The 13,669-nt window shown below is 40.2% G+C and overlaps 2 protein-coding genes across 2 annotated transcripts in view; both read right to left on the reverse strand.

The window, feature by feature from the left end:
- The window catches only part of LOC136825379 (zwei Ig domain protein zig-8-like), a 228,151-nt gene that overhangs the window by 180,660 nt on the left and 33,822 nt on the right, over positions 1–13,669 (reverse strand). The window lies entirely within an intron of this gene.
- On the reverse strand, positions 758–5,368 carry LOC136825173 (myb-like protein X). The gene is made up of 2 exons (XM_067081198.1): positions 3,901–5,368; positions 758–3,859 (listed from the first exon to the last, which is right to left on the reverse strand). Exons 1-2 carry the CDS (start codon positions 5,366–5,368, stop codon positions 795–797), a joined length of 4,533 nt encoding a protein of 1,510 aa, XP_066937299.1. The 3' UTR covers positions 758–794.

The raw sequence follows: 13,669 nt of genomic DNA on the forward strand, positions 1-13,669 counted from the left end.
AACATTTACCAATATGCACGAAACAAGTATAGTGACCTAGATTATATATATATTAAGAGAGAGAGAGAGAGAGAGAGAGAAAGTTTGTGTGTGCATGAACAAGTAGACATATGTGTAATTGTTTAGTAAACATAAAACCTCCCTTTTTCGACATCATTCACAAAAAAAAAAAAAAATCATACTCTCTCCACAAACACAAATCCCATTCATTCATTCATTCATTTCCAAACGGGGCGCAACTGCAGCCAAACTGCGCAGTAACCAAAGTTATCTGCTCACAGTTTGCCAGGGAAGTTTTATTGCAGTTGTTACAGAGATAAGTTCTGTGTTTATGTGAGCGGGAGTTAGCGCTGACACGTAATTCTTTGAGCAGTGAATCATGTTTTCTTGTCTCGGAACTGCTTGGCATAATGAGACATATGGAGTATTCTATGATACATGAGGCTGATAATTATTCTTTCATAATTGTAAGTGTATTTTATTTAGTTTTTTTTAGTGTTTTTAAAGCTCTCATCATCATCATCATCATCCTCTCTCTCTCTCTCTCTCTCTCTCTCTCTCTCTCTCTCTCTCTCTCTCTCTCTCTCTCTCTCTCTCTCTGCGAACGACCTCAACGTGGTGACGTTCAGGTGCAACTGAGAAGGTTTGAAAAAATAACCAAACACATTCACGTTACTATTTTATTAGAGTTTATTGCTATCATTATACCATCATTATTGTACTTAAGTTTATTGCTATCAGTATACTGATAGTATTTTGACAAAGTTCATTATCAGAGTACAGCTAGTATTATACTAAAGTGCATAATTAAGTTCAAAATATCTTGTGAAAGAAAACGCTTCGATAATTATAAGACCTAGGCCTAAGAGGATATAAATGAAGAATATTTCCATTTCAGTACTACTCGTCGAGTCCAACATCTGTTGTCCCTGCGTCACTTCCAATGGAGTTTTGCTCTTCGAATCCGACATGTGTTGTACCTGCGTCATTTCCAATGGAGTTTTGCTCGTCGAATCCGACATCTGTTGTCCCTGCGTCATTTCCAATGGAGTTTTGCTCGTCGAACTTGACATCTGTTGTCCCTGCGTCATTTTCAATGGAGTTTTGCTCGTCGAACCTGACATCTGTTGTCCCTGCGTCATTTCTAATGGAGTTTTGCTCGTTGAACCTGGCATCTGTTGTCCATGCGTCATTTCTAATGGAGTTTTGCTCGTCGAAACTGACATCTGTTGTCCGTGCGTCATTTCCAATGGAGTTTTGCTCGTCGAAACTGACATCTGTTGTCCCTGCGTCATTTCTAATGGAGTTTTGCTCGTTGAACCTGGCATCTGTTGTCCATGCGTCATTTCTAATGGAGTTTTGCTCGTCGAAACTGACATCTGTTGTCCGTGCGTCATTTCCAATGGAGTTTTGCTCGTCGAACCTGACATCTGTTGTCCGTGCGTCACTTCCGATGGAGTTTTGCTCGTCGAATCTGACATCTGTTGTCCCTGCGATATTTCCAATGGAGTTTTGCTCGTTGAACCTGACATCAGTTGTGCCTGCGTCATTTCTAATGGAGTTTTACTCGTTGAAACTGACATCTGTTGTACCTGCGTCATTTCCAATGGAGTTTTGTTCGTCGAACCTGACATCTGTTGTCCGTGCGTCATTTCCAATGGAGTTTTGCTCGTCGAATCCAACATCTGTTGTCCCTGCGATATTTCCAATGGAGTTTTACTCGGTGAACCTGACGTCTGTTGTGCCTGCGTCATTTCCAATGGAGTTTTACTCGTTGAGCCTGACATCTGTTGTCCCTGCGTCATTTCTAATGGAGTTTTGCTCGTTGAACCTGGCATCTGTTGTACCTGCGTCATTTCCAATGGAGTTTTTCTCGTCGAACCTGACATCTGTTGTCCCTGCGTCGTTTCCAATGGAGTTTTACTCGTTGAACCTGACATCTGTTGTCCCTGCGTCATTTCTAATGGAGTTTTGCTCGTTAAGCCTGGCATCTGTTGTCCCTGCGTCATTTCTAATGGAGTTTTGCTCGTCGAACCTGGCATCTGTTGTCCCTGCGTCATTTCTAATGGAGTTTTGCTCGTTGAACCTGACATCTGTTGTACCTGCGTTATTTCCAATGGAGTTTTACTCGTCGAACCTGACATCTGTTGTCCCTGCAATATTTCCATTGGAGTTTTGCTCGTCGAATCCGCTATCTGTTGTTTCTGCGATATTTCCATTGGAGTTTTGCTCGTCGAATCCGCTATCTGTTGTTTCTGCGATATTTCCATTGGAGTTTTGCTCGTCGAATCTGACATCTGTTCCTGCGACACTTCTGGAGGAGTTTCGATCGTTGAGTTTGACATCTGTTGTCCATGCGACATTTCTGTTGGACTTTTGTTGGTCGACTCCCACCTCTGTTGTTCCTTCGACATTACCACTGGAATTTTGTTTATCAAGTCCGACATCCGTTCTCCCTGTGACATTTCTGTTGGAGTTTTGCTTGTAGATTCCAACGTCTGTTGTTTCTGCATCATTTCCGTTGGAGTTTTGCTCGTAGGGTCCGACATCTGTTCTCCCAGTAACATTTCTGTTGGAGTTTTGCTCGTCGCCCCTGACATCTGTTGTCGTTGTCCCTGCCACATTTCCTTTGGAGATATGCTCGTGGACTCCAACATATGTTGACCTTGCATCATTTCCAATGGAGTTTTCTTCGGCAAGTCCAACATCTGTTGTTCCTGCAACATTTCCGTTGGAGTTTTGCTCGTCAACTCCAACATCCGTTCTGCCTGCGACATTTCCTTTGGAGATATGCTCTTTGACCCCGACATCTGTCCCCCCTGTGACATTTCTGTTGGAGATTTGCTCGTCGACCCTGACATCTGTTCTCTCTGCGACGTTTCCTTTGGAGATTTGCTCATAAAGTCCGACATCTGTTGTTTCTGCATCATTTCCAGTGGCGTTTTGCTCATCGAGTCCGACATCTGTTGTCCCTGCGACATTTTCGTTGGAGATTTGCTCGTCAAGTCCGACATCTGTTGTCTCTGCATCATTTCCGTTGGAGATTTGCCCGTAGAGGCCAACATCTGTTGTCCCTGCGACGTTTCCGTTGGAGATTTGCTCGTCGAGTCCGACATCTGTTGTTCCTGGGACATTTCCGGTGGAGATTTGCTCGTCGAGTCCGACTTCTGTTGTACCTGGGACATTTCCGGTGGAGATTTGCTCGTCGAGTCCGACATCTGTTGTACCTGGGACATTTCTGGTGGAGATTTGCTCGTCGAGTCCGACATCTGTTGTTCCTGGGACATTTCCGGTGGAGATTTGCTCGTCGAGTCCGACTTCTGTTGTACCTGGGACATTTCCGGTGGAGATTTGCTCGTCGAGTCCGACATCTGTTGTACCTGGGACATTTCCGTTGGAGTTTTGCTCGACTCCGACGCTGCTCGACTTCCACCTTCCCAGATATCTGCAGGTGGGACCTCTTCCTCCACCCCTACCGGAGCCTCATGGGAACTAGCCCTTGAGTCGTTTTCATCACTCGAGTCAGAAGACATCGACCTTAGATAGATGAAATGTTCAAGTATCAGTTTATTGAGTTTTCTGTTACATTTGAGTTGTTGGAGTGTCAGCGACAGAATGAAACAGGGCCAGGTCTCCTCCCACAAGACTATTCTGGACATCTTACTGCGCAGTTCGCCATACCTCTCTAGAAACTGCTCCACCATTTCAGTGTCGCTTCGATCAGGCTTTTTTAATTTTCCCTTGCCTATGTAGTCATTTCTCTTCTTCTTTAACTTTTGTATTCGCCACTTTTCCTTCTGCCTTATTTCTTGCAGGCGTGTCTTTAGCTCCTTGTCACGCTGTTTTTCTCCTTGACGCGCTGTTTTTCCTCCCTGTCACTCTGTTTTTCCTCCTTCTCACTCCGTTTTTCCTCTTTTTCACTCTGATTTTCCTCCTTGTCACTCTGATTTTCCTCTTTGTCACTCTGATTTTCCTCCTTGTCACTCTGATTTTCCTCTTTGTCACTCTGATTTTCCTCCTTGTCACTCTGATTTTCCTCCTTCTCACTCTGTTTTTCCTCCTTTTCACTCTGATTTTCCTCCTTCTCACTCTGTTTTTCCTCCTTTTCACTCTGATTTTCCTCCTCACTCTGTTTTTCCTCCTTTTCACTCTGATTTTCCTCCTTGTCACTCTGTTTTTCCTCCTTGTCACTCTGTTTTTCTTCTCTTTCACGCTGTTTTTCCTCTTTTTCACTCTGTTTTTCCTCTTTTTCACGCTGTTTTTCCTCTTTTTCACGCCGTTTTTCCTCTTTTTCACGCTGTTTTTCCTTGTCTACGACGTCTTCCTCAGCCACCCTTGCTGCTGCTTGTGTTTTCCTCGGGTCTGACATCAATGGCGTTGTTCCGATCTCCTCACTCTTACGCATAGAAGGTGCTAGGTAAGAATAATGATCTTTTATCAGCTCATCGAGCTTTTTATGGTACACTTTTTTCCAGACCAGCAGCGCTGGAATAGTACAGGGCCAGTGGAACTTCCACCAGGCCAACCTGGAAAGCTGTCGGTCTATTTCATCGTACCTTTCAAGACAGTTCTCTGCCTCTCCCTCATTCCCTAAGGGAGGCCTTTGCAATTTCCCTTTAGCTATCAGACGTTCTCTCCTCTTCCCCATCTTCTCTATCCTCTTCTTTTCTCTTATTCTGATCTTTTCGCGATGAAACTCTTGCACGTTTCGGTCGAATTCCTCTTTCTTCTTTTTCTCTTCTTCTCTCAGACGTCGATGTTCCTCGCTCTCCTCGTCTGTGGCTGTAGGCCTGTCGGTCGAGTCCTCGGCCGTTTCAGCCATTTCACTTTGAGGCGCTGCTGGATCGAGTTCTTCCTCCTTTTCGATGTTTGAATGCCCAGATCCCGATCCTCCTGTTCCTGTTTCCTCGCTCACACTTGGAGGCCGCAGGTATGAGTAGTGGTCGAGTATGAGTTTGTCGAGTTTCTTATCGCAGGTTGCTTTCCAAATCATCAGCGGGAGACACCCGGGCCAGATGTGCTTCCACTCGGCTATCCTGGACCTCTCCCTGCTTATCTCATCATATTTTTCGTGGAAGAGGTCGGCCCTTTCTCTTTCACTCAGCGGCCTTTTCAATCTTCCCTTTGCCGTCAGATGATCTCTCTTCTTTTCCGCCTTATCAATCCTCTTCCTCTCCTTCTCTCTAATCTCCTCCAGGCGATTATTTCTCTCCTCTCCGTTTTCCCCTTCAATATCTGGCTCTGAAATTTTCTCACCCGTGGCCGATGGGAGCCTCAAAAACGAGTAATGGTCGAGTATCAGCGCCTCGAGTTTTTTGCGGTAGAATTTTTGCCGAATCTTCAGCCCTGGCCTGAGTATGGGCCACATGTCCCTCTGCCTGGCTATCTCGGACAGCTCTCCGGTTATTTCATGATATTTTGCAATGAGTTCCTCCGCCCTGTCACTGTCACTTGCAGAGGGCACTTTTATCTTTCCCCTTTTTATCAAGCCGTCTTTCTTCCCTTCATCTTCTCAATCCTGTCTTTTTCTTGCATTCTTATTCTTTCTAGGGAGACCAGTTCATTTTCCTTAGCGTCGTTCGGTTCCTCAGGAGGTGGTGGCGGTGGTGGTGGTGGTGCCCTCTGAGGCTTGTCCTCTCCCTCTTTTAAAAGTGGCTCTGTGTTGTTCAAGCTGCCACTTTTACTTTCATCTCCTCCTCCTTTCGATGCAAGATGTTCGTTCACGCTACCTTCGTCAGTAGTCGACCTCCTTATTATTTCTGTCGGAGTCTCTCCTTTATCTTCGTCCCTCTGGATCTGCTGTTCGGGTTGTTCGTGTTTCTCCTTAATTTCCCGAGTTCCGGACTTCTGGACTTTCCATTCATTATTCGACATCGTCGCATCCTGTGGGGTAGCGCGAAGAATCTCGATCGACGCTCTCGGTGGTCGATCACTCAAGTTCCCTTCTTCAGCAATATTTCCCACAGCAGAAATCTTATCAGAATCCGGAACTGGCGCAGTCTTGTCGACCCTTGTCTCGTCCTGTTCCACCAGATCATCGCTGAGTCGTCCATCTCCCAGAAGCTGTTGTCGAAATTCCTCATTTTCATCTTCCTTACCAAAGAGACCCTCATTTCCCAATCGCAGGTCCTCGTTTTCCACGCAACACGATAATATCACGCTGCCTAGAACTGCCCTGATTCCTGCCACTGGGAGGGAGAAGATGATGGGTGCGGCGCGTAATCCAGTAGATAGCAGTCTTATGCTACCAATCAATAGGAAGTTTAAAATTCCTTTGAACAATTGCAATGTAGTACACTTCATCTTTGTTCAGTGAGTTCCAACACTTCCCTGCATATATAACTGGCGCTGGCGAAATTTCTAGTTGATTAGTTTAACAGAAATTTTTGAGAAATTTTGAATCTAAAAGTAATATATATATATATATATATATATATATATATATATATATATATATATATATAAAAATATATATATATAATCATTAAAAGCAGTACGACATGTAAATGCCGTTTAATATCCAATTCACGCTACCCCTCGGCGAATATCACCGAAGGGGAATTAGAAGTGATAAATGGATCGGTGCCGAAGTGTCTCGAACACTCGACAGAGTACCTTCCAACGACTCTGGTCGACAGTCAAGCCACCTGGTACCAATCCATCTATCGCTCATAATTCCCCTTCGGTGATAATTCCCCGTCGGGGATATTCCCGAAGTAACGTGAATTGGATATCAAACGACATTTGTAACTTCATGATTGTGTATAAATCCTATCATTCACGGTGATGTGATAAAAATTAATATATATATATATATATATATATATATATATATATATATATATATATATGTATATATATATATATACACACACCAATATATATATATATATATATATATATATATATATATATATATATATATATATATATATATATACACATATATATATATCCATATTCATATAGGAAAAAATAGTCCTAACGAAAACAAACCCACAATCATTGCTAGACATCTCTTTACACTAGGAATATTATAATCTTATCAACGCATTTTAGATATATTCTTATAAACATTAAAATATAACGTTAGCTGAAAGGACAATACTTTTTTTGTAAAAAGGTTTTGCTCTCCCAGGCTCTATTCTAATTTTCTTTTTCGGGAAAAAATAAGCGTTGTGATATTTTTTTCCCAGTTTAAGGGGGATAGCGCCATTATAATGCGACACGCCTGCAAGCTCAGAGCGAGAGAGAGAGAGAGATAGTGACAGAGAAAGAGAGAGAGGGAGAGATAATGACAGGGAGAGAGAGAGAGAGAGTGGGGGAGAGAGATAGTGACAGGGAGAGAGAAAGAGAAAGAGAGAGTGACAGGGAGAGAGAGAGTGACAGGGAGAGAGAGAGAGAGAAAGGGAGAGCGGGGGAGAGAGAGAGTGACAGGGAGAGAGAGAGAGAAAGGGAGAGCGGGGGAGAGAGATAGTGACAGGGAGAGAGTGAGAAAGAGAGAGCGGGGGAGAGAGGTAGTGACAGGGAGAGAGAGAGAGAGAGAGAGAGAGGGGGGGCGTGGGAGAGAGATGGTGACAGAGAGAGAGAGAGAGAGAGCGAGTGACGTTCTCGCTTTGTGAGCAAAAATAGATTTTGCTACTAACTAAATGATTTTTATCATTTCTGACACACACACAGACAGAGAGGTTTCAGTTTATTTCCCAATTAATCCAAAGAATAAGTATAACGAATATTTATTTATGAAATATTTTTTTAAGCCCGTGAAATATATGACAGCGAGTTGAATCGCTGGAAATCCGTTCAGTTCGTTTTGAGAAACAAACTAGTAAAAAATGCTTCGAAGTTTCAACGGCGCAGTCGCGTTTTCTGTATAGTATACAATGAAGGCTACCGAAAAAAGATCTAGTTTTCGGTGGTCTCGGTATAATGCTGTATGGCCCATGAATCTTTAACCACGGCCCGGTGGTGGCCTATCCTGTGTCGTTACCAGGCGCACGATTATGGCTAACTTTAACCTTGAATAAAATAAAAACTACTGAGGGTAGTGGGCTGCAGTTTGGTATATTTGATGATTGGAGGGTGGGTGATCAACATACCAATTTGCAGCCCTCTAGCCTCAGTAGCTTTTAAGATCTGAGGGCGGGCAGAAAAAGTGCAGACGGACTGACAAAGCCATCTCAATCATTTTCTTTTACAGAAAACTAAAACTCAAGAGCATTAACGAACCTACATTGAAAATCAGATTAGATGAAATCTATTTCCCTTAAACAATATCTTTTGAGCCCAGGTTAAAAAAAAAACACACACACACGAAAAAACACGTAAAAATTGCATCGTCGACACCGGGCCTCAAATTCCCGTCGATTAGAATGCCGTGAAATCGCTTTGCATTTCCGACCAGAAATTCGTTCGCCGATTGGGAAATGTCGAATACTTTCGATTCGACTTGATTAGCTCATTCATTTATGAACGCGGGGTCAGGGGGAGGCCTCTCCCTGAATGAGCTGGAATTAGCTGTCCTCTCTCTCTCTCTCTCTCTCTCTCTCTCTCTCTCTCTAGATGCTCATTTTTTTATATAAAGTTTGTTTATTTCTTCTATCTCCCTAAAGAAATATAATTGATCCATTTTGTAGAATTTTTCTCTCTTCTTTATTTATTTTTAGTTGTTTATTTATTTTTGTTAGTTTTCTCTGTCTCCTAAAGAAATGCAATAGATCCATTTCGTGGAACTGCTTGTTTTCTCTCTCTCTCTCTCTCTCTCTCTCTCTCTCTCTCTCTCTCTCTCTCTCTCTCTCCTTAGTTAAATACAATTTCAAGATTATTTATATCTTACTCAGAGAGAGAGAGAGAGAGAGAGAGAGAGAGAGAGAGGGGGGGATGTATATTTTATTTGTTAATTACAATAATGAAAACTTGACGGTAAATTAAAGAGAGAGAGAGAGAGAGAGAGAGAGAGAGAGAGAGAGAGAGAGAGAGAGAGAGAACAAAACCGCAAAAGAATCCTTTGCACATGAAACTCACCGAGTGTAGCTTTTACGAAGCGTATTCTCCGATTACTAAAACTATTTGCCCCTCGTGTTCTGTGTAATTGCACTGACATTTGAAAAACGTAAGACCTTTTAGTGAGATCAATAAGGCCCTGTCGAGGATATATATCAAGCGTGGTCGTTGCTTACTCGGAAGGGAAAGGAATAGCGTTCATTTTTTTTAGGCTGATTTTGAAAGCGGGTGAAATTCCCTTCGATTTTTGTGGACGACGTCAGATTGCTGTTGATTTTATGCTCATTACACAATTACGTACATACAGAAACATCTTGATCTGTATTTATCATTACATTCAGAAGCAAGGTGTTGTTTTTAATGCTTCTAAATATTTATTTTCCACATTTACACTTTAAAGTCATGCATACATACATACAAACTTTTGCAAACAATGATGTATTCCTTACTGCTATCTGAAGCATGTATGTATACTGTAGGTTGATTTCTAACCGATTATATAATAAGACAGGTTACTTTAATTCAGTTAAAATCATTCATAAACATAAGTTCGTTTTCTTAATTTATTACAGAATAATGCGAAATTTATGCCTGGTGAGAAATAAGCTCTTGAAAAAACTAACTTTTAAACAAACAGATACGTGGCCTGAATTCATAAACAGATAAATAATTAGTAATAAGCCGCAATTATGTAAATGAGAGACTGTATTTTTCCAAAGTACAAAAAAGGGGTTAATCTGAAGAGGACCATTCTGCAAACGGTGGAAGGCTTCCCCCCCCCCTGTTTTTAGCCCCTTTTTTTTGTATTTTCGAAAAAACAGTCTGTCATTTACATTATTGTGACTTTTTGCTCATTATTTTCAGTCACAATATAGTGATGCACCATACATAAACAAATGAATACACGACCTTCATACGAAGTCGGTACGAGTAATGATCAGCTCGCAAATTTAGCCTCTAAAAAAAAGTACCAATTAATAGTTTAATTTGAATACTTATTGAATGTAGGCTCCATTTGTGAGGAAAAACGTACCAAGTGAATTTGTGTAGTTATTTGTGAAAAACGAATAATGTTCAGCGTATAATAATCATCCTACAAATTTAACCTCTAAAACAAGTAACAATTAATATTTATATTTGAATAAGTACTTGCAAAATTTGGGTTTCATTGGTGAGTGAAAAAGTACGGAGTGAATTAGCGTAATTATTTGTCAAAAACGAATAATGCTCAGCGTTTAATAACCAGCTTGCAAATTGCACATCTAAAACAAGTAACAATTAATAGTTTTATCTGAATAAGTACTTGCGATGCGTAGCCTCCATCTGTGAGTAAAAAAGTACCGAGTGAATTTGTGTAATTATTTATGAAAAACGAACAAAGTTCAGCTTACGGCGTCACAGAGTTTGGGCTGGAACTGACGCACGCGATCTACATGTTATTTATAGGAATTCTGGCCACTTAGAGGCACCAAACTCGAGTTGTTTAATTTCTCTTTTTCTAGAACTCGGTCCGTTCTATAATAGCAAGGTATTGGATTGCAATGGGTCCGTGTGTTTGCCGAATCGTTCTTTTTAATATACTTGTGGGGGTTTCTGTTTGGACTGAGTTTGAACATTAATGATGAAGTGGAAGCGTTCATGCAGTCTTTAGTTGTGCCAATTGATTTCAGTTGATTTCATGCAGTGGCTTATCAGATTTAAGCTGAAATATGATATTTTAAAAATCGGATAGTTTATTTCTGTGTCGTATATGTGTAGATGCATAAACATACATACATATATACATACAGACAAACATACATACTGTATATATATGTATATATATACATATATATGTGTATATTCAGAGTATATATATTGAATTTACGAGTAATATTCTTGAGATTTATCTTCAACAATCATAAACTTAGAAGTTTTTCCTAATATAACTTTACAAGAATATCAGTCACTGACGAAGGGTTGTGGTATAAAACTTTCAGTCACTACGAATATACGATATCACTTAACGAAGAACTTTTTCCTCTTAAGTTAAGTAAAGTATTGTAGCAAATTGTTTGCATCGTTTATCAAGCCAGTTTATCCTTAACTAGCTAACACTTCAAGTAAATTTAATACAAACGCAGCCCTAAATATCAGATATTAATCCGTGAATCTAAGCACAATATATATATATATATATATATATATATATATATATATATATATATATATATATATATATATATATATATATATATATATATATATATATATATATATATATATGAGACCTACACACAGTGTAAAAAAAAATCATAAGGCTTAAAAATAGGTTTTACCCCCGTAGGGGAGTCGTGCCTACAGTGCACCTCATACGGCGCACTGTAGGCATCACTTAAGGTTCTCTGCAGCGTCCCTTCGACCCCTAGCTTCAACCCCTTTCATTCCTTTTACTGTACCTCCATTCATATTCCCTTTCTTCCATCTTACTTTCTTCAACCGTCTCCTAACAACTGATTCATAGTGCAACTGAGAGGTTTTCCTCCTGTTACACCCTTCAAACCTCTTACTCTCAATTTCCGTTCCAGCTCTGAATGACCTCTCAGGTCTCAGCACTAGGCCTTCAGCCTAAATTCTATGCTCTACTCTATTCATAGGCTTTATATTTGTGTAAAGAGTCTTCAGGCTACTTTACAAAGCTCTCGTAGGAGATGTGAGGGGAACAGCGCATGCGCAGAGGGGGAAGAATGGGAGATCCCGAATTTCCCCGAGGGGAATCTATGTTAATGAGATCGGATCAAAGATGTGGAATTATTGATGAAGGAGAGTGAAACAAGGCTTCTTATAGTTATGGAAACTTTTAGTTATTATCAAGAGAGAGAGAGAGAGAGAGGATTAGGAATTGAATTTCTTAAAATTGGAAAAATATACAGGCGAACGGCACTACTTGGAATATAGAGAAGTATATTTATATGATTTTGTATCTTGAACTGCAGTTAACTGGTGTCTCTTAGTGAGATTTCTGAATTATCTGGTCTTATGTAAGAACTACCTTTATATATATATATATTATATATATATATATATATATATATATATATATATATATATATATATATATATATATATATATATATATATATATATATATATATATATATATATATATATATATATATATATATATATATATATATATATATATATATATATATATATATATATATATATATATGTACACAAAAAATGAAAAGCTGAGTATGTGGTTAAAATAATCTGTTAATTTACAAGACAGGGCGTCCATTCTTTGAAAAACAACCCTTCCAAAAAAAATCAAATAAAACTTAAACGCAACTATTACACACCCGGGCAAAATTACCGCCCCGTCAAAATGCTTCCGTTCCGTCTAACATACAAGGACACGGACGTCCCGCCGACCTGATACCTCCTGTCAACTCCTGTCAATTTGCGGTGTCCCGTCAGGCAACAAACACTTCGCATGGCGAACAGTGGGACCTCGTTCCCATGAGCCGGAGAACAAACGCAGCCCGCACGCGAATTAATTTGTGGCAAAGAGCCTCCCTCCGTCTCGTCGCTTGCTCTATCAAGTCCATTGCGTGTGTGGGTGTTGTGTCTGTGTGTTTGTGTGTGCGTGTGTGTCAGTGTATCATTTGCCGAAACGCTCGTAATTGGAAGATGGTTCCTCGATGCTTTTGGGAGTAACCTTGTTATCCGTCTCGTAGATGAAAGCGGCGCGCCGCCGGGGAACTCGGCCGATCTCCGTCGTGGCGTCTCTCTCTCTCTCTCTCTCTCTCTCTCTCTCTCTCTCTCTCTCTCTCTCTCTCTCTCTCTGTGCGTTCGTGTGTGATCCCCGCCTATGCCATCATACCTCAGGCAGACGGATATTGGTCTTGTTATGCCCAAGCTAACTACAAAGAGCCAATCTAAGTAATTTCCTTTCCTGCGCATCTGAGAAAACATCTTCAAAGGACACTCTGTCGACTGTCAGTCCGAATTCCTCCTCCTCCTCCTCCTCCTCCTCCTCCTCCCTCGGTGGTCCTGGCTTCAGGAGGAGGTTTTGTGATTAGTACTTGTCCTTAGGTTAATGGTTTTGGTTTTAATTTGGTTTGTATTGGGGATATTCGTTATAGGTTTTTGCATGGACGCGATAGGAGTTTAGGCAGAATGCTGTTAAATTCAATTAAACTGGATGGTATTGTAATCACACACATCCATTTATATGTATGTATATATATGTATATATATATATATATATATATATATATATATATATATATATATATATATATATATATATATATATATATATATATATATATATATATATAGAGAGAGAGAGAGAGAGAGAGAGAGAGAGAGAGAGAGAGAGAGAGAGAGAGAGAGAGAGAGAGAGAGATCAATTTGTCCTGTGATATAAATAATTTTCTATAACTGAGAACTTTCGTAGCTGGAAGCCTCAAATCAAGAATTAAGTATCAAGAATTTACGAGCTTTCAAGCTATACAAAATGTGAATTTATTTAAAAATAATTACATTTTTCTCTTATATAATATAATCCACTTACGTTCGACAATAAGTACATAACCATTTATTTGACATGTAGGCTACACACATTCATGAAATATGTTCATACATATTTATGGTCAAATAACCAACCTATTTTCGT

This window comes from Macrobrachium rosenbergii, chromosome 37 (assembly GCF_040412425.1).
Source record: "Macrobrachium rosenbergii isolate ZJJX-2024 chromosome 37, ASM4041242v1, whole genome shotgun sequence".
Taxonomy (NCBI): domain Eukaryota; kingdom Metazoa; phylum Arthropoda; class Malacostraca; order Decapoda; family Palaemonidae; genus Macrobrachium; species Macrobrachium rosenbergii.

Coding starts and splice junctions, on each gene's coding strand:
- LOC136825173 (XM_067081198.1), bottom strand. CDS start 5,368: ATGTGGCCCATACTCAGGCCAGGGCTGAAGATTCGGCAAAAATTCTAC. Junction 3,860..3,900: donor TGAAAAAGAGGAAAAACGGA/GTGAGAAGGAGG, acceptor GAGGAAAAACAG/CGCGTCAAGGAGAAAAACAG.